General features: G+C 37.8%; 1 protein-coding gene across 1 annotated transcript in view; it reads left to right on the forward strand.

The window, feature by feature from the left end:
* The window catches only part of cUnh8orf34 (chromosome Un C8orf34 homolog), a gene marked incomplete at its 5' end in the record, with an annotated part of 115,042 nt that overhangs the window by 15,527 nt on the left and 72,497 nt on the right, over positions 1 to 27,018 (forward strand). Inside the window, 6 exons of the mRNA XM_079805684.1 lie at positions 610 to 754; positions 840 to 971; positions 6,152 to 6,280; positions 7,598 to 7,626; positions 8,242 to 8,405; positions 22,719 to 22,885. Coding sequence (XP_079661810.1) covers positions 610 to 754; positions 840 to 971; positions 6,152 to 6,280; positions 7,598 to 7,626; positions 8,242 to 8,405; positions 22,719 to 22,885 — 766 coding nt within the window. The remainder of the gene's footprint in view (positions 1 to 609; positions 755 to 839; positions 972 to 6,151; positions 6,281 to 7,597; positions 7,627 to 8,241; positions 8,406 to 22,718; positions 22,886 to 27,018) is intronic.

Raw genomic sequence — 27,018 nt, forward strand, 5'->3', positions numbered from 1 at the left:
TTAATATACTTTAATGTAATACTTAAGTATTTTTGCTATTATATTATTTTCTATTTTTATTTAATTACTTTGTATAATACATTTTTATTTGATTATCTATAGAAAATATTTACCTTCTTTTAATTTAACAGTGTACTTTCTGTTCCCAATTAAGTCTTTTTTTGTTTACATTTTATACAGTTATATAATAGGTATTTTTAATGGTCGCAAAGTAAGTTCACATTCAAATGTAGTACCTATTCAGACAGTATGTGATTTTTCCGATTTATGTCTGAATAAGGCTTGATGCATTTTAAATTTAATTTTGATGATGCCTACCAGCTAATTTTTTTCCACATAAATCTCATTTTTAGAGTTGCACAATGAAGAGATCTTCCATATTGCCAGTTAGCCTTCAGCAATATCCTCCTTCGTGTTATAGCTCATTTAATGCTCAATATCAGTGTGCAAATATTTCCCTGACCAATTACCTTATTAGCTTTCCTGATATTGAAAGCTGGCCAACGCTGCTGATTCAGTTTGGGCACAACGCAAGCTGGCTTGACAACATGGCATTTGCTCACACGCTGTATGTCTGTACTCTAATCACTCTTTGTTTGGTTCTAATAGGAGATGATGACCAAGCTGATAACCGAGACACCAGATCACCCCATTCCTTTCCTCATTGGCCATCTGCAAACCAAGCAGGAGAGCCCCGGCAGGATTCAGAGGACCCTGTCGGGATCTGCTGCATTGTGGGCTGAGAGCTCCTCAGGTGGGTATCGTTCAGCATCCTTCAAGCTGTTCTGCACATAGAGAAAATGTAGATCACCACCAGATTTCTCCATCTCTCTCCATAGAATACAAAGGCACACGGCGGGACTCCAGGGGTAATGAAAAACCCTGGCAGATTCATCCTAAGAAGCCCAAGAAATCAAAGAGTGACCTGGCTGTGTCCAACATTTCCCCACCCTCTCCTGAGTCTAAATCATGTGAGTCCCGCTGCAATCGAGAAGCTATAGCGTCATTACATCCGTTTTATGTGATTTGGTTGGCTGTTAATCTGAGATCAACCCTGCATTTCCAGAGATCAGAAATAGAGGAGACTGCCTGTACATTAGTGAACAATGATGACTTCTATCTTTAGATACTGCCATTATGGAGGCCATCAGCGTGAGCTCTAAGTGATACGTATTGCTGAGGGAGCAACTCCTATCAGAGTCTTTAATAATTTAATATGATGCTCTGTTACTGACAGCGGTTCTATTTCTGCCTGAGTGGAGGCTGTCGGCCAGTTTTGGGAAAGTGGCACGAAGGAAGATACAGTAGTAAATGTGGATAACCCCATTTGAAAATGTGGATGTATGCCTTTGCACATTTCCAGCTGACTTATTTAGATGGTTTTCACATCAGTCAGTCTATAAAACCTGTAATTGTGTTTCTTCAATTTGTTTTTGTACTTTAAAGGTGCACTGTGTAATATTTAGGAGGATCTATTGAAGAAATGCAGTATAATATACATAACGATGTTTTCAGTGGTGTATAAAGACCTTGCATAATGAAACGTTATGTTTTTATTACATTAGAATGAGCCATTTCTATCTACACCGTGGGTCCACTTACAATGAAGTCGCCATTTTGCGTCGTCCAACGGACAAACTGCTCTACAGAGCGCTAGCTACTCTCTGCTGTCTCAGACGACGGGATCTTTGTCCTGTGTTGGCCACCGTAGCTTCTCTAATTTGAAAGGGAGGGATGAGCCGTGGGCGGTTGCAATTCTCACACTGGACACATTGAACCTTTAAAGGAGTTCAACCAAAATTGTTATTAATTATTGATTTATTCACCCTCATTTCATTAATAATCTTTCTGCTCTTTTACTTAAAATAAAAGTAATGTAGGCACTGTCAAGACCTGAACAGGACAAAAAAGAGCTTTATTTGCGGGAAAGCCAAAAATTAAAACATTATTCATCAATTTTGTGCACTTGTGACACAAAAGTGATTGAGTTTATTTACATACGCAGTTTGATGCGCACATTTCTAAGGCCTCTAAATTATCAATGGAATCAAAACTTTATTGAATAATCTGTTGTACACAATATTTTCCATGCCTTCTGTCATCTGATTGATAGTTTATATTTGTATTACTTATTTGTTATACATTTTTTAGCAAGTAAAAGGCCTTTTAGTATAATTCTCATTCAGATTGTGGTACACGTGTCTTTTTGCTGTAAAATCTTTACAGATTTTAATTAAAAAACACATAAGAATAACTTTTATATTGTTTGCAATATTTCAAGATCAACAAGGTTTATTTTGATTATCCATTAGGGGTGTAACGGGACACAACGGTTCGCTACGTACCCCGGTTTTGAAGTCACGTTTCAGTACGGGTTTGGTACAGCAGGGGAGAGAAAACTAAATATAAAATAGCTTTTTTATTTTTATTAAACAGTGGTTTACGGAACAAATGGTGTCTGTCCTTAAATTAATTCAATTATAACTAAATATTTCTTAAAGATAAAAATGTTTTATTTCTGCTAATGCTGTGAAGTGTAAATTATATAGGGGAGCCCTTACTTGCACATTACTTTTAATATATAACAACAGAGCCCAAATTAGCCTAAATTCTGTATTTTTAGATATAATAATCAACACTTGTATGCAAACTTTACATAAGGCAGTTTTTGCATTAACGTCTAAATCTAATAATAAAATTATGTTTTTACATATGTTTTTAAATATAATCATTTATACACAGTGTCTGTCATTTTCATGACATATTTATTTAAACATAGATTAAATAATCAAGACATCACTAACAGGTTAAGTAGAATATTGTCACAATTCACCAGTGTGAGTGCCCGTGGTTACCACCAGAGGGCACTCCACCCCGGACTGTCACTCCATCAAGGACTACATCTCCCATAATCCTTTGCCCTGACTCATCAGCACTGATTGATTACATCCACCTGCACCCCTTTACCTTGTTAGCTCACACTATAATAGCCTGGTTCATTCTCTCCTTCATGGCGAAGTCTTGTTTGTTGTATATACTGCATTTCTGAGCAGTCTCCCTGGTTTCTTGTTTCTTGTCTCTTGGTCTTGGATCACCCTTTTGCCTGTCTCTCCTGCCTTGTTTGCCTTTTGCCTGTTTTTGATTACGATTGTGGATTACCCTTAAAATAAAGCTGCATTTGGATCCTCAACCTTCTGTCTCAGAGCAGTACGTTACAAATATAATGAATATATATTGGCTAATGTGGAGCATATATTTAAGTGAAAGAGTTCATTTCGCTAGTGAGCGAACAGCTGTGGACACTGAATGACTGCCTGAGGTAAATGTAATGCTATGGTACATTAATGTTTACAAGCTGTTTTATTTATTATAGTCTTTCCACCATTGAAACACTAATTGACCGATAACACAACATATGATATGTTTCAGTAAATTGTAATGTATCCTCCTTTAGATGTTGATTTATGTTTATTCTTTGACTGAAGAGATTATTGCATTCACACATGCACTGGTTAGGGTCCATAGCACACGTGCACTGGTTAGGGTCCATAGCACCAAAAAGAAGGACACTTTGTGGCATTTAGTGAAGCAAGAATAATTGCATAGGACTCTGGTGTACTCGCAACTACAATACAATTTTGCCCATCATATCGATGGTATCGTAATACAGTGATTCTGAAATGGCCTACTCTATTCATTGCCAGACCATTTGATCTACAATATATCTTGTGTAAGAGGCAAAAAAGTGTTTGTTCACAGTATTTGTATTTATTCAAGACAATGTGATGTCTGTTTCAAGAACTGACAACTGAAATGAACCTGTCTTGCAAAGTGCACAGTTTCTGAAAACAACACATTTCTGGACTTTTGGAAATAAAAGAAATACATAAATTAACAAATAATCTGGCACAGTGTCAAATCCATGAAAAACGTCTCTACTGCTTTTTGATATAAATCTGTGCTCTTTTGTCCATTCTTGATTAAAAGAGGTCTGACGTTTCAGCATGTTAACGTTATGATATGATGTAGCCAGCACGTCATGGAGGCTTGTTTATGTTTTTAACCAATGATATATTAGATATTTATTTGACACCGCTTTCAGCCAAACATTTGTTTGACCAGTGATCTTACGGCATTAGATGCTATGCTGGTGCTTCCCAATAAAGATTCTAGCGGGGGGGGGGGGGGGGGGGGTTTAGCAACGTTAGCAGACAAATGACTGTCTGGCTTGAGGTTGCGCCCGACGCAGGACAGGGGGCTTAAAATCCAAACTCTCCGGCCAAAATCCGGATGTATGGCCGGAGCTGATGCTCCTATACAGTGATCTGTCATGTGATGTCACATTAAAGAGCATCAAAGGGGCATTTATTGTTTGAATTTCTTGATAAAATGGACAGAATACTTAATGTTCGTGTGGGAACTCAGATTGAAGTGTGTTCCACGCGTAAAACAAGCCTACTGTTAACTGTTAAAGATTGCATTCGTACCATTCAGTACACTCGTGCCCTGTACCGAAACGGTTCAGTACGAATACGTGTACCGTTACACCCCTATTATCCATACTTTTTTTTTTGATAAAAATCATGTCAAAATGTGAGTATAGATAAGTTTTTTTTGAAGAACTATTTACTTGCACAACTCTCAAGCATCATTGTATTGCATTGTATGTTTTGCTCATATTATATTTACTCTATAGAGGGTTAATAACCAAAAAAAATCATTTTATTGAATTTGTTGAAAAGAAACCATATTCTTTCATTTCATATTTTATGCATTGTTGTGTCTCCTTTCATATTTTATGCAATTTGTAAATTGTTGTACATTTAAATGCACTTCTTGGTGTCAAGTTTTAATGTTCTCAAATGCATATGAGATTTGAGAGCTGTGGTAAATTTTGCTTATTTTTGGCATAAATTATTCATTTAACATCTTTCAAATGCCAGCTACGTTTGAAAAATGTAGGCTTTTGGTTTCCAGGCAGTGATATTTTACATAATGAGTCCAGAGGTTACTCTGCAGCACATGCAAAATAAACAAACGTGTAATTTCCTCGTGGAAACACACTGCAGTATGTATAGTAGCTCTCTATTTTCATGCTCAAGCGTAACATGGAAAAGAAATCCGTTCTCCCTAAGCAACAAATCGCGCAGGACACTTCTGACTCTGACATGCTATAGATCTTCCCGATTCATTGTTATGCTATGCTATTTTATGCTAATTAAGCTCACACATTAAGGCACAGTCCTTAAGAAACTGCCAGAATACTCATTTCAAATCAATCCAAATGATCTCCCAGATCATCATAACATCCACTAATTGGTCTTTCTGGGTATCCAGCGTCCAGCTTTAGTGCTGTACCGCTTGATAGCAGAAGCTAATGAGCTGTTTTTTTCTGTTACCTGAGGTAACCTGTACTGTCATTGTGTCTGGGAGATATACTATTTATCCCAAATGTTTTGTGTGTGTATGACATGGAAATGCAACTCTTAATGGATGCCATCTTAATGCTTGCTCACAGTACTTTTCGTCCACATAGGTCATGTTTAAAGCAATTAGAGATTCTTGGGGAATGTGTTTTGGAGGTGGATGGGAAAACACCCTGCACAGAAATCATTTGCAAAACATACACTGCAGTGAAAGCAAGTGTCAAAGCAGTAGCAAACACATTTAGCTTGATTTTGTGAGCGTTCTAAATTATTCAGTGTTACACTTTTTGCTGCAAGTGCTTTTAGTCAGACTCCAAGAGATACTGAATATGTCTGAAAAGATGTTTTTTTTTTGTGCAATGGCTATGCACAGCGCAAAAATAGTACCACTTGCAGTAGTAGTTTTTTTCGCGAATGGTTTCCTTGGATGATGGGCAAAGTAAAATTGTCTTTAGAACGCTCAGCAGCTGCTCAAGTCTTGATAGTGATTACTGTTGATAGACTGCTGTTGATTTGTGATGTTATCTTTCTGACCTGAGAAGTTTAACCCAGTTTATTTCACACATGGATAGCTAGCTACAACATCCGAACGCATGCCTGATAAAACCCAGAAAGTTCAAAAGGTGCAAAAAGGACAACTGTTACATTGTGAATGTTTGAACACTACAGGAGAGATGTTTGGCTTTTACATTTTTTGAAAGTATTTTATTTGTCTTATGTTGCAGTGCCTCGTTCAATACTGCGTCCTACCTGGGACTGGAGGACTAAACCTGAGAGTCGAGACTTTAATGAGCTCAATCACATACTGCTGGAGAGCAAGAAGCTTGGAAAAGCTTTGGAGAATCTGTCCCGCAGTGAGTAAACCGACAACTATCCAGAGCAATACAGCAATGGAAGGCCAGTTCACACTGCACGGACAGACGGCAACTTCGGGGCCTATTTTAACGATCTGAGCTCATGGTCTGAAGCGCATGGCGCAGGTGCACTTAGGGCATGTCCGAATCCCCTTTTGCTAGTTTAACGACGGAAAAAAATGGTCAGCGCGCCAGGCACATGGTCCAAAAGGGTTGTACTTAGTCTCTGTACCTAGTCATGGGTGTGTTTTGGGCGTAACGTGCAACAAACCAATTAAAGTCTCATCTCCCATTCCCTTTAAAAGCCAATTGCGCTTGCATCATGGCGGATTTGCTATTTACATGACGGAATTTGCAAGCGGAAAGACTGAATTCTTCTCCAGAGAGGAATCCTTTTATTTTTAATATTTAAAAATGTTTGTGTGCTGCTGCGCATCCCTGTGTGTGTGTAATAAGCAGAGTGTACGTGTGTTGTGCACCCGTCTATAGAGGCATATTACTAACATGCCCTTTAAATAACACAAAACTATTGACTTTAGACCAGGTTTTTGTTGGTCAATGGCGCAGTCGTTTTCAGTTGCCTCAAAATAGCAACGCGCCAACAATGCGCCTGAACACACCTTGTATTTAGACCAGCACGCCCATGGGCGAACAGATGGACGCGAGTGCATTTGCTATTTAAACAACGTGGCTCTGGATGTGAAAATGATAACTGCATCGGGCTGAAACTAGCAAAAAACACATGCCATGCATTGCATTGCGCCGGGTGTATGATAGGGCCCTTTGTCTGGTTTGTCGGATCAGTGTGTTACCACTGTCCACATCTGTCGACTCTCGTTTTCGCCGATTGAACATGTTAAACATGGTCTTGGAATGTCTGAGAAGTGACATGTAATCTGGTGACTGTCGCCATTGGTCGGCTTCTGTCAATGCAGTGTGAATTGGCCTTTAAGGAATAAACTGAATATTGTAATTTGTCTGCTGTTGTAACTTTATTTATACTTAGCTTTTGGAATTTATATATTTATTATAAATAATTTAAACTAAACTAAAGGTTCTCAACTGGTGGGTTACAACCCCAAACTGAGTCTCAAGTTCTGCCAGCAGGAAGAAAACAATCCCAAAATCAAAAAATAAAATACTGTATACTGTAACTAACTATAAATATACTAAATAAATAGGCTTTACTGCATAATACAAATAATACTCAAAATTCAAGAAAATGCTTGGTCTGAAAACCAATTGAGAACCTTTAATTTAGAGTGTCCAAAAACTAATTTGTAATGGCATTGATCTGTGATTTATTTCCTTTGCCAGGCATTGCTGTTTCTGATGACTTTGACCTGGTATGATGCTTATAATTTATTTTTATCTGGTATGCTGTCTTGCAGTAATAAAAATGAAATATTGTAATGGATTTATATAGGAGATGTAAAAACCTAGTTTGATTATTGTTTGTGTGAGGAAGACGTAAATAGAAATCAAAATGATGAAGAGAGAACCCAGCTAAAACATCTGCCTAGTCATATTTCCCTGAATACAGTACAGTTTTTAAGCTTTAATAACCCGTGTTTTTGGCCATTTGCCCAGGCTTCCCTCTGTTCCCAATTTGGCACTTCAAATGAATATTAAAACATTTAGCTATTAATGCAAATGAATTTCTTCCCGTACTACCGTTATCGAGGGCGTTTTCCCATAATTGCCTGTTGCTGATAAACTACGGCAAAAGTGTAATGTCAAAGCTGAATTTTTATTACTGCTCATCATGCGTGTCCTCCATTATTAAAATCTATTCACAGTAAAAATGACAGGCCACACAAATAGCATAGATAATGAGTCCTATTTCAACATCAGCTCTGTAATTGATTGCTCATTTGCATAACCATAAATTGTTTATGTTTACATCTCTGCCCGTTCCTCTCTCCTTTTCCGCTCTTCACACCTTGTCCTCCCTTTGAAAGGACCCTTGTGCGTATAACTCTGTCCTGAGGCCTCGTGTGGTGGGTGAATGGGTGGGACGTGAGGAGGAAGATTCCGACCCCCTTGCGGCTGAGATGCTTCAGCCCCCTGTCCCAAGAGCCAAAACTGAGGGCTGGGCGAGCAAAGACAACAGTCCTGTTGGAAGGTGAGCGAAACCTAAAAATGGATGAATTTCACTGGATTTGATAACAAAATGCAATATTCTGCAAACAGATTATATGAGACTCTTATGTTTTTTGTAACGTACTTTTCTTCATTGAACACTTAAAGTGATATTTAGCAAACTGTCCAAGCTGCTCTTTTCCATACAATGGAAATGAACGGTGACCATCCTAATTAGAAAGGATCTGGTTTTAAAAGCAAAATTTGCAGTGAATAACAATTAAAAATTAATCTTTAAGCTATTATATTGGATTTTATTTATATTTTATATATTTAAATATATATTTTTACTTTATGGTGGATTTTTGTCCTTTTGGAGTTCGACAGCCCTGGGTCCCCATTCAATTTCATCGAATTTAAAGGGTTAGTTCACCCAAAAATGAAAATTCTGTCATCATTTACTCATCCTCTTTTCCCATCCTTTTGTTCATATTTGAAACACAAATTAAGATATTTGTATGAAATCTGAGCGATTTCTGTCCCTCCATTGACAGTTTACGCAATTACCATTTAAAGAGATCATAAAATGAATCCATATGAATTGAGTGGTTTAGTCCACATTTTCTGAAGAGACTTGATCGCTTTATATGATTAACATATTTAATTTAGCATTTTATTAACATAAACACTGTGCATCGCACACATCAGTTATGATAAACGGAAGCTCAAGCATGTTTGCTTGACGTGCGAGAACCAGTGAAGTTCATTGCAGGTTTGCTCACTCTTTAGTCAGATTAATACAAGAAAGTCCACAGGACCAGATGGTATTTCAGCCATACTTTTAAAATCATGTGCGGAGGAGCTTACCCAGGCATGGTGTCTTATTTTTCAAAGATCTGTGGATTGTCATAAGGTCCCTGATATTTGGAAAATATCATAGTGCTTTGAAATATATATGGTGTTCTTTTTAAAGATACAGTTTTAGACCCATTTCAGTTTGCCTACAGACAAGGTCGGGGTACAGAGGATGCTATTAATACTATTGGACGTATTATTCGTTGACATGATTTCCACTATCACTGTTATGCTGATGATATTCAAATGTATACTGCTTGCCGACCAGACTCTATTCACCGGACCACATCGCTTTCAACCTGTGTTAATGAGCTTAGGGCCTGGCTGAATTCCAATTTTCTCAGTTTGAATTTGAGCAAAACAGAAATTTGAATTACTGGCTCTCCATCACTAACAAATAACATAAATATATAAATATACCCAGTTTCAACCTTGATGACAACAATTGTCCCGGTCAGAAATTTAGGCATTACACTTGATCCTTCTCTGACTCTAGATGTTTACATTAGTAAACTTTCCAAAGCTGCATTTTTCCAGCATCGCCATATTGCCCAACTCTGTTCTTATGTCTCCCCTAAAGATGCTGAAACATTAGTCCATGCTTTTGTTACGTCATACCTCGACTACTGTAATGCTCTTCTTGCCGGATTGCCATTGTATCTCCCGTTTGCAATACATTCAAAATTCTGCTGCGAGAATATAAACACGCACTAAACGATCTGCTCAAATTACCCCAATTTGATTTAACCTCCATTGGCTTCCGGTGTCATCTCGCATTACTTACAAAATTCTTCTGCTTACCTTTAAATCACTCAATGGTCTTGCTCCTCCTTACCTCTCTTAACTGTCTCCTGATGTTCTGCCTCGATCTCTTCGATCTTCTGGTTGTGAACTTCTTACTGTATCCAGATTTGGCTTGTCATCAATGGGCGGAAGGTCTTTCTCTATCATTGCACCTAAACTATGGAACTCTTTACCACTGGTGCTAAGGACTGTAACTTCACTCTCTGTATTTAAATCACAACTCAAAACCTACTTGTTCACCCAATACTATCAGGCATATTCATTACAGTTGATGCAGATAATTTTGTACTCCTTACCCGATGCAAACAGCTGTTTTTCTCTCAATATTTATGTTTTATGTTCCACTTGTTTCTGATTTTGTTTACTTGATAATTACGCGCTGTATCTCTGTTTTCAGTTCGTAATTGTACTATGATTTACAACTGCATCTCTTATCTATTCCCGGACTGGGTTAATGTCTACCGTCCATCTAAATGTTTATTATCTATATGAAATTACTGTTTATGATTATGTGAATCGACTATTTTGTTACTGCTTGTAAAGTGTCCTTGAGCCTGGGAAAGGCGCTATATAAATTAAACATCCATCCATCCATCGCGGGGGGAACAGTCTAAGCAGAAACGCCTAGACTTCCCTCTCCCTAGCCACTTCCTCCAGCTCTTCCGGGGGAACCCCGAGGCGTTCCCAGGCCAGCCGGGAGACATAATCCCTCCAGCGTGTCCTATGTCTTCCCCGGGGTCTCCTCCTGGTGGGACGTGCCTGGAACACCTCCCTGGGAAGGTGTCCAGGGGGCATCCGAAATAGGTGCCTGAGCCACTTTAGCTGGCTCCTCTCGATGTGGAGGAGCAACGGCTCTACTCTGAGCTCCTCCCGAGTGACCAAGCTTCTCACCCTATCTCTTAAAGGAGCACCCAGCCACCCTGCGGAGAAAGCTAAATTCGGCCACCTGTGTCCGGGATCTTGTCCTTTCGGTCATGACCCACAGCTCATGGCCATAGGTGAGAGTAGGAACGTAGATTGACCGGTAAATCGAGAGCTTTGCAGCTCAGCTCCTTCTTCACCACGACAGACCGGTACATCGACCGCATTACTGCAGAAGCTGCACCGATCAGTCTGTCAATCTCCCTTTTCATCCTTCCCTCACTCGTGAATAAGATCCCAAGATACCTGAACTCCTCCACTTGAGGCAGGAACTCTCCACCAACCTGAAGTGGGTAAGCCACCCTTTTCCAACCTAGAACCATGGCCTCTGACTTTGAGGAGCTGATTCTCATCCCAGCCTCTTCACACTCGCTGCCCAGTGCACGCTGAAGGTCCTGGTCTGAGGAGGTCAACACAACAACATCATCCGCAAAAAGTACCCTGGCATAGACTTTCCCAGGGAGGCTGAGAAGTGTGATCCCCCTGTAGTGGGAACACACTCTCGCTGTGACGTGTTATCTGGTATTTACTAAATCTAAAATATCTTAAACTGTGTTCCGAGGATGAACGGAGGTCTTACGGGTGTGGAACAACATTGGGGTGAGTCATTAATGGAAGAAATTTCATTTTTGGGTGAACTAACCCTTTAATGTACAAGTTCTGATCATAATCCGTACTGTACTTTCTCTTGATATATCCATAAAGCTTTTGTCATGTTTTCTAATCAAAGGATGTTGTAGTCTCCGGTATCCCCACATAAATGTGAGATGTTCTTTGAATGTGTATGCACAACACAGCTATATCTTTAAAACAGCAATTGCAGCTCCTTCGACCCTTTTAAGACGTTACCAGGGTGATTTTAATTGGCTAGTGTTTGAGTGGAGGGCAGAGGCTGGCCGCAGAGAATGCAGCTAATTAGAAAGGATCAGATATTAAATAATAAATCATATTCAGAAGCCGGCTGACAGAAAAGACTTCATTCCATTAAAATATTCTCTCACTTGATTACAGTAAATTATGGAGTCTCTGGTCGATATCCCAGGCGTCCCCAGTGCATATAGCTGTACAAGCGCTGCCAGGGACTTTCATTACAGAGAACGAAGGCTATGGGCTGCTGTGATCTCTAGCCTTAGTCCTCATCAATGTGAATGAATCATTACACAAGAGTAAACACATTCTCCTCTAACATTGTTCTCCTACTGTTTATAACGGATGTTTAGACATTTGAAGGTACAGTGGTTCATTACAGTTGATGCAGATAATTTTGTTTTTTATAGCAAAAGATTGAGTAGTGAATTACGGAGCCCCTAAAGGGCCATAGTGGTGGAAAAAATATGGGATGGAAGGAAAAAATATTTTTCCTTTGTATTCTCTCACAAAGATATTTGCAAAAAGAGAGCTCTCCTGCTCTCTTAAAAAATTGTCATTCTCTCGCAAAACCTGCTGTGAGGTCGGACAAACACTTCCTGTAATGTCCCGCTGGCAGTGTTTCAGACAGCTCAGTACATTAACAATGGAGCAGTTCATAGAGTTTTATTTTGAACTTGGACTTCAGTATAAAGAAATATGGTAAGTGCTTAGTTCAATGAGTTCAGTAAAGTTGACAATATGTTCACAGATTCGAACTTCCCGGATTAATAACTTGTGAGATAAACGTTGTTAAAACACAAACGACACCTCTTTCCAATCATAGTAACACAGACAACTACAACCTAATTTTCCTCAAAACGAGCCTTATAATATAAATTGATCTCTATTAGCAGGCGGCTGAGAGACAAGTCCGAAGGGACCGTCTGCGAAGTGCAAAACCCGAAAAGTGGTACTACAAAAATAGCAATTAACTTCACATTTACACACTGTAGTGTCACCAAATTCCCTTTACACATCAATGCTCTCCTTCTGGTCATACTACAGCACTTTGTTTGATAAAATGTGCTTTTGCATAATTTGTATGACTTTTTATTATGAAAACATTTAATAACTTCATTGTAACACACTGTACTGTCGCCAAATTCAGTTCACACATCACTGCTCTCCTGCTGGTTATACTACAACACTTCCCATGCAAATACTCTTATGAACTGGTTGTTTTTAGTGAATCAGAGACATACAGCACACTTAGTGTAGCCAGACACCTGAATGAATGACTCCTATGAGTTGGTTCATTTTAATGACTAAAACAAAACAAAAACAAAACAAAAAAACATACAGCACAACCCGCGTTGTTGGACTCCAAATCACATGAATCACATGATGATCCATTTCTTTGTGTACTTCTTATGAGCTGGTTCTTTTTAGTGAATCAAAAACATACAGCGCAACAAGTATAGTGCAACTTCCAAACGAATTACTATTATGAACCTATTTTAGTGAATAAAAATATACACACTTCCTAACCCTGACCCATACACAACCAGTTTAGTCTGACTTTCAAATGAATTACTTTTATGAACCATTTTATTTTGTTAATCTAAAACATACAGCACAACCAGTGCAGTGCAAATCCCAAACTTATTACTCTTATGAACTGCTATGAAATTACTCTTCTCAACCCATTATTTTTTAGTGAATCAATCACATACTGTACAGCTAACATTTAATTGTGAGACTTAAAAGGGATAGTTCACCCCAAAATTTAAATTTCCCCATGATTTATTCACCCTCAAGCCATCCTAGGTATATTAAAAGTAATCCACACGGCTTCTGAAGCGGATCGATGGGTTTTTGTAAGAAAAATATCCATATTTAACACGTTATAAAGTGGATTACCATCTGTATTCATCTTAGGGAAAAAGCGTAAGTGTTTAGAACTGCGTAAGGCGTTGCACTTTCTTCGTAAGTTGAATACGGTAGGCGATCCGCCGGAAGCTAGGTATTTTACTTTATTAAGTTTTAAATATGGATATTTTCCTTACACAAACCCATCAATTCACTTCAGAAGACCTTTATTAACCCCCCGGAGCCGTGTGGATTACTTTTATAATGGATGGATGCACTTTTTTTGGGCTTCAAATTTTGGGCAGCCATTCATTGCCATTATAATGTTTGAATTAGCCAGGACATTTTTAATATAACTGATTGTATTTGTCTGAAAGAAGAATGTCATATACACCTATGATGGATTGAGGGTGAGTAAATTATGGGATCATTTTAATTTTTGGGTGAACTATCCCTTTAAGTCAGTGTAGTTCACGCTATGTCATTGCAGTTTTGGGTTTAATTTATGAAATATAAACACATTATATTGACAGCCCTAATTCAAAACTTGCTATGTCATTCCTGACATGAATCTGCACGAGTAGGGGATACAAATCTTCCCAAAAGCTGTGCACACGCTCTGAAACACAGCATGGCTGTTTTCAACACCTGTTCTGTAATTTGACATAGAGGAAGAAAATGGCAGCTGCTCTGTATAATGACCACCGCCTTCCCTCTTCTGGAACAAAATTCTGTTTTTCCTCATAACCTCACCCTAGAACAGCAAAGCTCTCCTTAGCTGTCAGTCTTCAGCCGCTGCAGACAGACGGTGGAGGACGTCTGGGAGAGTGTCAAGGCTGCTGGGAAATTAGGTGGAGGCTGAGGTGGATGCCGGAAAGGGTTATTATGAATGATTTTGGAGATGATAAAGCCCCAGTGTGAGACTCCACTCCCATTCCCTTTACGCATAGGCAACATATTATAAAGCGTAACCCCCTCGTTCTCTCTCTTTTCTCCCCTCCTCCCTTTCGTTTTCCATCGAACTCCTACGCTCCACGTCTCTCTTCTTTCCTTACATTCATAAACATCCCCATCAACCCACTCTCACTGCAGGGTTCCAGCTGAAAGCATGCTCAGATGTACAGTATACTCAGCTGAGAGCGTTTGACGCTTACACGACCCTAATGTGCCTACTTTAGTTTTGATTAAGGGCTGGTCGATCTCGGGACTGTTCTTGTGGTGGCGTCAGAAATTTAGTATTATCATGACCTTATTTGCAGCGGCTGCAGAATGATTAGTCATACGGCATTTTCAGCTCAGGTGACTGGCAGAAAAAAAAGAAAAAAAACTTGCAGAACTGATGATATTATTAAGGGATTTTCATTCATCTTCACTGTCTTGAATTGTTTGATTCTATTGACCAAGAAGACTAGTTATTTTCAGATTCATTCAGTGATTTTTTTTTTTTTTTTTTGGAGCTTACTGTACATCATTACATCAGTAGGTGGCAAGTGACAACCAGTGTCTTTTTGAGTGTTAAGGCTGATTAACACTAACACTTGATACATCTGCGTCAAACCAACGCCGTAGCTATGTCATAGGCTGTGTGTAGCACGCTTAGCCTATGGTGTAGCCTGACGTGCAAAAAAAACATTTCAAGAGATAATTGCGGCTTTTTATCTCACAATTGTGGGTTTATATCTCCAAATTCTGACTTTTTCTCAGAATTGCAAGATATAAAGTCAGAATTGTGTGATATAAAGTCAGAATTGTGTGAATTGTGTGATATAAAGTCAGAATTGTGTGATATAAAGTCAGAATTGCGTGATATAAAGTCAGAATTGTGTGATATAAAGTCAGAATTGTGTGATATAAAGTCAGAATTGCGAGATATAAAGTCAGAATTGTTTGATATATAGTCAGAATTAAGAGTAAAAAAGTCAGAATTAAGAGTAAAAAAGTCAGAATTGTGCGATATACAGTTAGAATTGTGTGATATAAATTCAGAATTAAGAGTAAAAAAAGTCAGAATTGTGTGATATAAAGTCAGAATTGCGAGTAATAAAGTCAGAATTGCGCGATATACAGTTGGAATTGTGTGATATAAAGTCAGAATTGCGAGTAAAAAAGTCAGAATGACGTTATATAAAGTCAGAATTGCGAGTAATAAAGTCAGAATTGCGAGTAATAAAGTCAGAATTGTGTGATATAAAGTCAGAATTAAGAGTAAAAAAGTCAGAATTATGTTATATAAAGTCAGAATTGCGAGTAATAAAGTCAGAATTGTGTGATATAAAGTCAGAATTAAGAGTAAAAAAAGTCAGAATTGCGAGTAATAAAGTCAGAATTGTGTGATATAAAGTCAGAATTGAGAGTAATAGTCAGAATTGCGTGATATAAAGTCAGAATTGTGTGATATAAAGTCAGAATTGTGATATAAATTCAGAATTAAGAGTAAAAAAAGTCAGAATTGTGTGATATAAATTCAGAATTAAGAGTAAAAAAAGTCAGAATTGTGTGATATAAAGTCAGAATTGCGCGATATAAAGTTAGAATTGTGTGATATAAAGTCAGAATTGCGAGTAAAAAAGTCAGAATGACGTTATATAAAGTCAGAATTGCGAGTAATAAAGTCAGAATTGTGTGATATAAAGTCAGAATTAAGAGTAAAAAAGTCAGAATTATGTTATATAAAGTCAGAATTGAGAGTAATAAAGTCAGAATTGCGAGTAATAAAGTCAGAATTGTGTGATATAAAGTCAGAATTGTGTGATATAAAGTCAGAATTGCGAGATATGAAGTCAGAATTGTGTGATATATAGTCAGAATTGCGAGATATGAAGTCAGAATTGCAAGATATATAGTCAGAATTAAGAGTAAAAAAGTCAGAATTGCGTGATTTAAAGTCAGAATTGTGTGATATAAAGTCAGAATTGCGAGATATGAAGTCAGAATTGCGAGATATATAGTCAGAATTAAGAGTAAAAAAGTCAGAATTGTGTGATGTAAAAAAAGTCAGAATTGTGTGATATAAAGTCAGAATTGCGAGTAATAAAGTCAGAATTGCGCGATATAAAGTTAGAATTGTGTGATATAAAGTCAGAATTGCGTGATATAAAGTTAGAATTGTGTGATTTAAAGTCAGAATTGCGAGTAAAAAAAGTCAGAATGACGTTATATAGTCAGAATTGAGAGTAATAAAATCAGAATTGTGAGTAATAAAGTCAGAATTGCTTGATATAAAGTCAGAATTCTGTGATATAAAGTCAGAATTAAGAGTAAAAAAGTCAGAATTATTTTATATAAAGTTAGAATTGAGAGTAATAAAGTCAGAATTGTGTGATTAAAAAGTCAGAATTGCGAGTAATAAAGTCAGAATTGTGTGACGACAGTGACGAGGAGGATGATGATGATGAAGATGATGGAGGAGGATGATGATGATTGATGATGATTGATAGCATATTTGATGTCAAAGTGTTTGTCTACCTCTTTCTGTGATAGTGTTCACTTTATTTGAAGGTATTTCAATGGGGTCCAAAAGTCTGATATTAAAATCTATGATTTATAATTTAATGTAAACATGGAAATAATAAGGGATCATGGTGATGGAATGAATAATGGGAGATGGGAGGAAAAAATATATTTAAACGCTTTTGTGATTGTTTGTAGAAGTATTGTATTTCCAGAGAGCCTTTGCGTCCACTCACAAAAGCATTGAAATATATTTTCTCGGCAGAACACTCAGACCAGTAACTCCTATATTACTGTGAGATATATACTATGAGACTTATATGCAATAATATCAGAACTTTTTGACAGATCAGCCTGCTGATTTAAAGGGTTAGTTCTAGGGTGACCATATCAGGACACTCTGCCCGGCAATGAGATACTTAATGATACTCAAAGTTTACTCAAAGATTCCTTACTAATTTCAATACATTTAAAGTATGACCCCTCTGTATGGATAGAAAATTGTTATATTAGTGCCAGGACAGGACTTGAAAACAGGACATGTCCTGGGAAAACGCATTTAGTTGTCCTAGTTAGTTCACCCAAAAATGAAAGTTCTGTCGTTAATTTCTCACCCTCATGTCGTTCCAAACCCCTAAGACCTTCGTTCATCTTCGGAACACAAATTAAGATATTTTTGATGAAATCCTAGAGCTGTCCATAGACAGCAATTTTATTAAAACTTTCAAGGCCCAGAAAGGTAAGAAAAAACATCTACGCAATTTACATTGTAAACACAGTGCAGCGCTTTCAAGCTCTTGCGGCAGAACGGCGGCTCACCATTTTTGTTGTTATTTTTGTTTGTTTTTTGTGCACAAAAAGTATTCTCGTCGCTTCCTAAAATTAAGGTTGTTTTTCCTATCTTTACAGACCTTGAAAGTGGTAATTAAATAGCTGTCTATGAAGGGGTCAGAAAGCTCTCGGATTCCATCAAAAATATCTTTAATTTGTGTTACGAAGATGCACAAAGGTCTTACAGGTTTGGAACGACATGAGGGTGAGTAATTAATGACAGAACTTTCATTTTTGGGTGAACTAAGCCTTTAACTCCTATATTACTAACACGCAGCAGATGAAATGGGATGACTGCCACAGAAATTTATTTTATAAAATAAATCCTAGCATAAGAAGAAAGTATTTTAAGTCATTTCAAATCTAGGCATGATTCAAAAAATTTAAATAAATAAATCAAAATAAATGTATTTATTTGCTCTAAGCCTTGTTGGAGGAAAGCTATTAAAACCTGGTTACATAAAATAAGTTTAGGAAACTGCGCTTTTTGCAATCTTTGTAATCTTATATTGTTTAAATGACGCAGGTATCCATTATATATGCAAATACACGAGAGGAGGCAGAGAGTTCACTGCTAATGAGTATTGTGTGTCACTGCCATCTGTAAAAGCTGCATCTACTAAACCACCAGCTGACCTGCGATCAGTGAATCTGCGCTCACCACACATACGACAAAAACACTTCTAAAATCATTCGTACTTAAAACACAGATTTGCTGTGTGTATTTTGAGACCTGAGGTTTCTGTCAGCAGCCCAGAATGACATGCGTCACCCTTTATACTGACCTATATGCAGTGTTTTGTTTGGTTAACCTTTCCAGATCACCATCCATCTTTCCTCCCCTTCCTATTGGATGGCCTTCACATTTACAGCCAGTTGACTCCTCGCGGACCTTGCGGTCTTTGTAATTGTAAGCTATTTACATCACGGTTATTCCATATGACTTCATTCTTAGTTTTGGTTTTGTGGTCTTGTTTTTATTTTTTGGAGCAGTGAATGCTTCTGTGGATACAGTCTGTTCTGCCAGGTGGACGCTGTGGAGAGTTTCTCATCCCACAGGAACGCAGCAGCAATACAACTTTAGTTCTGTCTAATAAGGCTTTGCAGGGCCATACCAACCCACGCAAGACTATAGATGGGCTTACGCAGTTTTAATGAATTGCGTTCATCTGATGCAATATGTTCTCACTTTAGTTTTATTTTAGTAGCCCAGCCTCAGATCCATTGTTTGAAACAGTGTAATGATTTGAACCCTATCTGAAAGACAAGCTCTTCTGCGTGACAGGAGCAGAAATTAATAAATTGAATGTTTCCATTTATGCAGCTTGTCCCGAAATCATTATTTGTATTAGCTGTGCGTCACTGCACTCTGTTCACCACATTCCCCTTCACTAGAACAAGACCCTTATTAAGTAACATGACAGGATTAATTAGGTCACTAATTCCACCTCTCTGTAATTAAGGCGAGCTGGAGTTGTCACTACACTAACAGTAACATTTGAAACACTTGTAGACATTGTGTTCTGAAGGCTATTGCGAACATTTATTTTTTTCTCTCTTCCGTGCATGAAACAATTCATGTAGTGCCATAGATGTTTTAATGAAGTGATTGATTCATACAGCGCTCTGCCCACCGAATGAATAACATATTTGTTTTCAGAGTGTTCGTCTACTTCTTACTGTGATACTCTGTTCGCTTTATTTGAAGGTATTACAATGGGTTCCAAAAATCTGAGATTAAAATCTATGAATTCTAATCAAATGTAAATGTGGAAATAAAAAGGGATCATTGTGATGAAAAACTAGGGGATGGGAGGGAAAATTATATTTCAATGCTTTTGTGTTTGCTTGCAGAAGTATTGTATTCCCTGAAAGTCTTTGTGTCCACTCGCAACAGCATTGAAACATAGTTTCTGTGAGAGAACGCAAAAGTTTTGGGAGAGAATGTAAAGTTTCTCGGGGGAATTAAAAACTTTTGAGAGAGAAGCAAAAGTTTTGTGAGTGTATGTACATTTCTCGGGGGAATGCAAAAGTTTTATGAGAGAACACAAAAAATTCTGCTCATCTCATCCCCCGTGGTCTGAAAACGAGGTGTGTTCAGGCACATTGTTGGTGCGTTGCTATTTTGAGGCAACTGAAAACGACTGCACCTTTGACCAACAAAAACCTGGTTTAAAGTCAATAGCGCAGTATTTTTTGTGTTATTTAAAGGGTGCGTTAGTAATATGCGCCTATAGGCTATACCAGAGCTTTGCTTATTACACACACAGGGAAGCGTTTCCGCCGGCAAATTCCGTCATGTAAATAGCGAATCCGCCATGGTGCAAGCGCAACTGGCTTTTAAAGGGAATGGGAGATGAGATTCTGATTGGTTTATTGCATGTTACGCCCAAAACACACCCATGACTCATTAAGAGACTAGGTAAAACCCTTTTAGACTATTTGGACCGACCGTTTTCCCGTCATTTCCTGCGCCATGCGCTTCAGACCATGTGCTCAGATCATTAAAATAGGGCAAAAAAGCTTAAAAATATTATCATGCTAGAGCAGAATACAGTGATAATGAAAACAGTATCTGTTCTGGATAATCTGTTTCTTGCTGTGCTTCGTACAGTGAAATTGATGTTCATATGAATGTTTGAGCACTGGGACATGTTTCTCAGCATTGCTGATGCTGTAGTACACTACAGGACAGCTGAGAATTGGCTGAGTTACGCCCAGTTAGGGGGAAAAAGGGTGAAAAGGGCTAAATGATCCATAGTAGAGTGATGTGCAGTATTAGCATAGCCATTAGCATTGTAATGTTCAGCTCAGGATATTAAAACAGCGCCTTAACCTTTCGATTATCTGTGAATAATGTCATTCCAATAAGATAACAATCAAATTAAACCCCTGAAGGCTATTTTTGTCACTATTTATCAGTGAGGCATGGGAATAAATTTGCCAGTATCGACATGTGACAGCCAGCATATGTTCATTATTCATTACATTTATTTCTCCATCAGTTCGCTCAAATTGGAATAATTGATCTGGTATTTTTGGCCCGGGAATGAACCCTATTTCTTGCCTATTTTTAACGTGTTAAAGATTTATAATATAGATAAAACTAAGATATCAAACATTTTAGAACCATCAGAACCACTCCTTTCCTAGTAAAAAAAAGGAATTTTCAAAAGTCAATGAATTTGCGGCAGCTGAATGTAACATTTTTGACACAGCGAACATGTCTCTCTGAGTAACAAATAATTTAAGCCACAAAATAAACTTAATTCCGTATATAATAAGCTACGCAAAAATAATTTAGAAAATGATAGAATTTAGAGATAATAGAACGTCTCCATTTTATAATTACCCAAAAATTAAACATCCTTATGCACTTTATCACATCCGTCGAAAACTTAGGCTGGCTGTCGGTTGAAATATTAGAATTAAAAACATTGACATAACACACTCATAGGCTTCAATCACTTCATTGAATACTTGCCGGCTACAGTACAGTACATAGAATATTTCAGGAAGAACTTAATTTTGGAAGAAAGATTGTGTGTGACTTGAAGATAATGACTGTGAAGTCTGTCGCTGATATGGCTAAGACATTGTGACAGGGCATCCTGCTGATTTAAGTCAGTTTCCTCTTCTCTCTGTATCTCCTTATGTTTGCTGAGAAGGATGGTCCTTATGTTTGCTGAGAATGATTTGCTCTTGAAAAAATGTTTATCTTATCTTAGCTGAAGTCTTTTTTAGAACGTCAACATGGCATAAGTGGAGTATTTCCTATTCTTTACTAGCATTTTTTGACAATTTGATGTATTTCTTAAAATATTATTAATAAGCATAAAATATGCATCTACAGGTTGGAACTGTGGCCTAGCCATTGTGCTTGGTTGGAAAATGCATGTTCGAATATGGCTTCTACAATATTATGCTCACTATCTACACTATAGTGTCTGTTTATTCAAATGAGCAAAAAGCCTTAAAATTATTACCATATACACAAAAAATACAATGTGTTCTAGATCCATTGATCCATAGAATCCATTGACCTCAACAATATTTCTGTTTCATTCCTCCTGACCAGTGTCCGGGAAAGTTACTTTGAAAAGTAAAGCATTACAATATTGCGTTACTCCCTTAAAAAGTAACTAATTGAGTTACTTTTTAAGAAAAGTAATGCGTTACATTACTTTTGCGTTACTTTTTCTCACCTGGGCCGGGCTTGTTTTTTAAATTTATTTTTTTATAACAAAGTTCTATTTTTGTGCAAATGTAAAGACCTCTTCATACCAAAATTGAAATAATAAGCCTCAGGCTGAGGTAAAAATGCAAATTCACGCATGAACTGTAGAGGGTGCAGCTCTGCTGTGCTGCCATTAAAAAATAAAAACAAAAAATGTCTATAAAAGCTTTTCTTTGACTAACAAGGATGTTTTCAGCTCTGAAACTTACAGGGTTTTCATATATTACCATGACCTTTTATATATCAAAAGTTCAAGGGAAAGTTGATTTCTCTATTCATCACCCCTTTAAGTGATCATGCATGGTTCTATTTTAACTGCATTCCCAAATCCGTGCTAAAGCTTGGGGAAGGGGAGTTACACCCCAACATATTGACATGGTGTGCTTTGAAACGCGGTTCCCCCTCCCTTGGAAGTTTGCTGAGCCCCCCTATAGTGGGTCCTAGCCACTTGGTTGAGAACCACTGTTCTAGATGCTATATATATATATATAGACTATATTCAGAGGAGTTTCTTCTCTTTCTCTATCTCTTTATCTGCAGCTTGAAAATGGAGACTAAGGGCAAAGGACTAAAACAGCAGCAACAGAATCACAAGAAACTTCTGGCAGCCATGTTGTCTCAGGACTCGTTTGACTCCATGCCTGACTCGGCCCCCTCAGTCACTGAAGACGAGATGGAAGATGAGGATGATGCCATGGAGCTGCTAGGTAATGAGAAAATACACACATGCACAGATATCAAAATATCACGTTTGCTTGTTTCTCACTTATTCCTCCTCATAACCACATAATCTACAGCAATCATGTTCTCACGCATACCCAAACAGAGTTTTGTGTTTGAGGCTTATATCACCACTGATTTTGAAGCATCATTTGCAGTGTAAATTGTGTCATGAATGCCTTTTGATTGCGGAAGCACATTCAGGATCATCATAGTCTCTCCTCATATCTGTACTGTTACTAACAAGATTTCATGTTTTCTTAAAGAGGGAGCTCACATGTAGTTCAATATAATATTTTAGTTGTAAAATTCATGTTTTTGAGTGACATCTGTATTGAATTAGTAGTATCGCAAAGATAACACTTAAAGGGTGTTATTTACTAAAAGTTTCTAAAATCTTCAAAAAGTGTCAGCTGTGCACACATAAATTGATGTTGTTGATAAAAAATACAAATCGTGCCATCCTCACGGCGTTACAATAACACTCAAACAGAGGAAGGAGGGTGGAGGTTCTGATGGAGGACGCAAAATGGGACAACCCAGGACGAAGGAGGAGCCAGGGAGGAGATGATGAAGGCAGAAATCAGGCGGTGATGATGGTGGGAGGAGCCAGGGAGGAGACTAGAGCAGGAAGAGCCAGGTTGGGGTCCAGAGCACAGCCAGGATGAAGGCTCCATCTCAGTCTGCCCCCAAGGTCTGTTGCCCCCCTGGTTCTGCCTGCCAAGGCTCCACCATGGCTCCTCCCTCCTTTGAATCTGCCATGGGCCTTCATTCTGGATGTGTTCTGGGTCGTCCTGTTTTGCGTCCTCCTCCAGAGCCACCACCCTCCCTCCTCAGTTGGACCGTTTTTGAGGGTAGGGTGATTGTATTTATATACAATATAAAACACAGTACCTTATATGTGTGTCTATAAACCACAATTTACAGAATGAAAGCAGCCAGCAGCACATTTATGCAATTATACTTAGAAAAACAAGGACAAATTGTGTTGTTTGTATTATACTGTTGTCAACAGATTGTTACATTTAGAATCCCTATGAATCACTGTGATTTATCCTTGCTGCTTCAATGATTACATGAGCGTGACATCCTAAGTCCTTGTTTCTGTGCTAGTGCCAGACCACCCCACAGGTACCAGAGCTTTATAGCAGTTTAGCTCTGTGGTATTAGCAGGTTGGTCCCTGCATGGGTGTAAGATGTAACCCAGCACCTCCCACACAAAATGCAACCTAGGCGTGAATGTGGCAAATCTGTCATTTTGAAAATTAGAGAATTAAAGCTTAAATATATGAAATGTTTCAGTTTTTAGAAAGTAGAACGTACAAATATATAATATATAATATTAATGAAATAAAAGGCTAATTAAGTATACACTTACACGATTATGTTTCCTGGTTGCATTTTATTTTACAGTATGCACACTTATGTGTACATAAGTGCTTACCTAAGAAAGTACTGGGTAATATTTACATTTACATTTTACATTTACATTTATGCATTTAGCAGACGCTTTTATCCAAAGCAACTTACAACTTGGGAGTACAGGAAGCGATTGGTCATGAAGAGTCGAGTAAGTGGAACAAGTGCCTGAAATACTGAGACCGTGTACATTGCTCAGTGTAGCACAGGCTAGAGTAGAGAGGGAAAAAAGGGGAAGAAAGAGGAAAAGAAAGTTTTATTTTTGAATTTTTTTATGAGGTTAAGTGGTCACGGAAGAGCTGAGTTGACTTTTAGTTGACTTTTGAATGTTGTCAATGATTCTGCGTTTCGGATGGCGGTGGGAAGATCGTTCCACCAGCTGGGAACGTTGAATGAAAATGTTCTGGAGAGGGATTTTTTGCCTCTCTGTGATGAACAGGACTGTAAAATAAAGGGGTACCTGTTTCCTAATACACAAGTACACTTTTAAAAAGTGCACTTTGTAATAATGTTAAATTAAATGTTTTACTTTAAAGTACATTATGTCATGCTACACATATTTAAATAAATGACACACAAGTTTCAATAGAAATGTCATTAAAGTATTTTTTAGTCTACAATAAATGCTTGTCTTTTTTGGCAGTAGACTTCAAGTGATTATGAAAGGACATATTAAATCCACTAAGTTCTACTTAAGTGGGCCAAAAAGCACAGTTCAAGTTCATCAAAATTGCTTATAATATATAATAACTTCTTTTAACTTGAGCACTGTGTTTTTAGAACAGCATTTCCTGCAAAAAGCGCTGTAAAGTAGTGAGACGCGAGCGCAACGGTCAAACATGTCCATCTAGCACGTTTACATAGAAACGCAATGGAAAAATAGGGCAGTGGAATGGAAAAGCGCATTCTGTGTTCATTGATACAGCCAACAACAGACTTTTGTTGTATCAGTATATTACCCCTGTCAGAGTCTGTTGGCGATTGACCATACTGAATCGGAAATAGAATGTCTGAGAAGTGACGTGCTATATCTGGTGACTGTCGGCTTTGTCTGCATTTGTTGGTACAATGTAAATTGGCCTTTACATTGTGACGTGACAATGTATAGAAAACGCAAACGACTCATTTTGATACAGTTTATGATTTATGGGGAGTATAAAAAAGAAGTGGATTTTTACCATTATAGGTTGGTTGTGTACACACACTGCAGACACACATTTACGTTCAAACACCATGTAAAAGTGAATTTTCAATATAATATACCCCCTTTTAATTTTGGTGTCTCTCTCACACAAAGCTAGTGTACGGTTTCAGAAGACAAATCACTTTTTTTGTAGCGTAACAGCCCCTGGTCACTATCCACTCTCTTTTTGAATGTGACTAGACACACTGTATCTCTAATATTGTGTGTCCACAGAAGAAGTGAACTATCCCTTTAAATAAACCTTTCAAGCATCAGCGTTTATTCCCGAAAGTGGTACTGAAGAAGCTTTTCATCAAGTGCCGGGTGTGTTCTTCTTGTACAGTATTTGAGGGTAAAAGAGTTTGCCTTCTGACACTGCACACAGAGACCTTTCTGAGGAGCTGATTTCATTTTGTGCTTTTTTGTGGGACGCGCTGTGCCCTTGGTTGTGTGTGTCTGTTAGCAGCGACCTGGTGAGCTGATCTGCTGCACGGAGGCTTTCTCCTGCAGTGGATGCTGGGAGATAATGAGATTTTGTGTGCTCTGAGGCAACAGCAGAGAGGGCGTGCAGCCGGGATGTTGGGATGGGAATACTTTAGTGATATTTCAACAACCTTTTTCTGTTCTCTGCCATTCCATAAGTAATTTCTCTGACTATTAGTGAATGCTCATTAAAACTCCCACTAATTAAGTTTAGTTTAACTGCTTTGAATGACAGAGCATGCTTGTAGTGCTCTATGAAAATTTCCATTTGCACTTGCCATCATTAAAAATTCTCATCATTTAAAAAGCCCCTTTATCCATTAGTAGAAACGGATTCCCAATAACTGCAGGAGAAGATAGTATACTATATACTTCTAGTACTCTTTCTGAAGTATATTAGTGATGGGAAGTCTAATTCTTTACCGTAAAATGGTTCTTTCGGACAGTTTATTTCCATGGAACCCCCAAAAAAGATGTACCAGTCTGATTGCATAATCATGCAATGTTATTATTAAAGCACCCAATAATAACACTGAATCTCTATTGTGCTGTATGTGAAATATCCTGCACTTGTGATGTTTTATGTACATTTAATAAAAATAAAGCACTGAAAATGAAAATATAAAAATGTATTCAAACATATAAGACAAAAAAAGCACCCAATAATGATGTGAAACACAGATGTTTTACATGTGTAAAGCAAATAAAGTTAATAAACTAATAAAGGCCTTCTGAAGCGAAAAGATGCATTTGTCTAAGAAAAATATCCATATTTAAAACTTTATAAAGTAAAGTTTCGGCCGACCGCCTTCCGTATTCAATTTATGGAAAAAGTGTTGAAAGTGCCTCTGCCGATCGAAAGACAAAGGCGACCAGGTACGCTCGTCATGACGTCACGAACGCATCTTGAATTGCGAGATGGCACTTTCAACACTTTTCCACGGAAGGCGATCGGCTGGAATTTTACTTGATAAAGTTTAAAATATGGATATTTTTCTTACACAAACAGATCGATTTGCTTCAGAAGGCCTTTAT

The sequence above is a fragment of the Gobio gobio genome, assembly GCF_949357685.1.
Source record: "Gobio gobio genome assembly, chromosome: 23".
NCBI lineage: Eukaryota > Metazoa > Chordata > Actinopteri > Cypriniformes > Gobionidae > Gobio > Gobio gobio.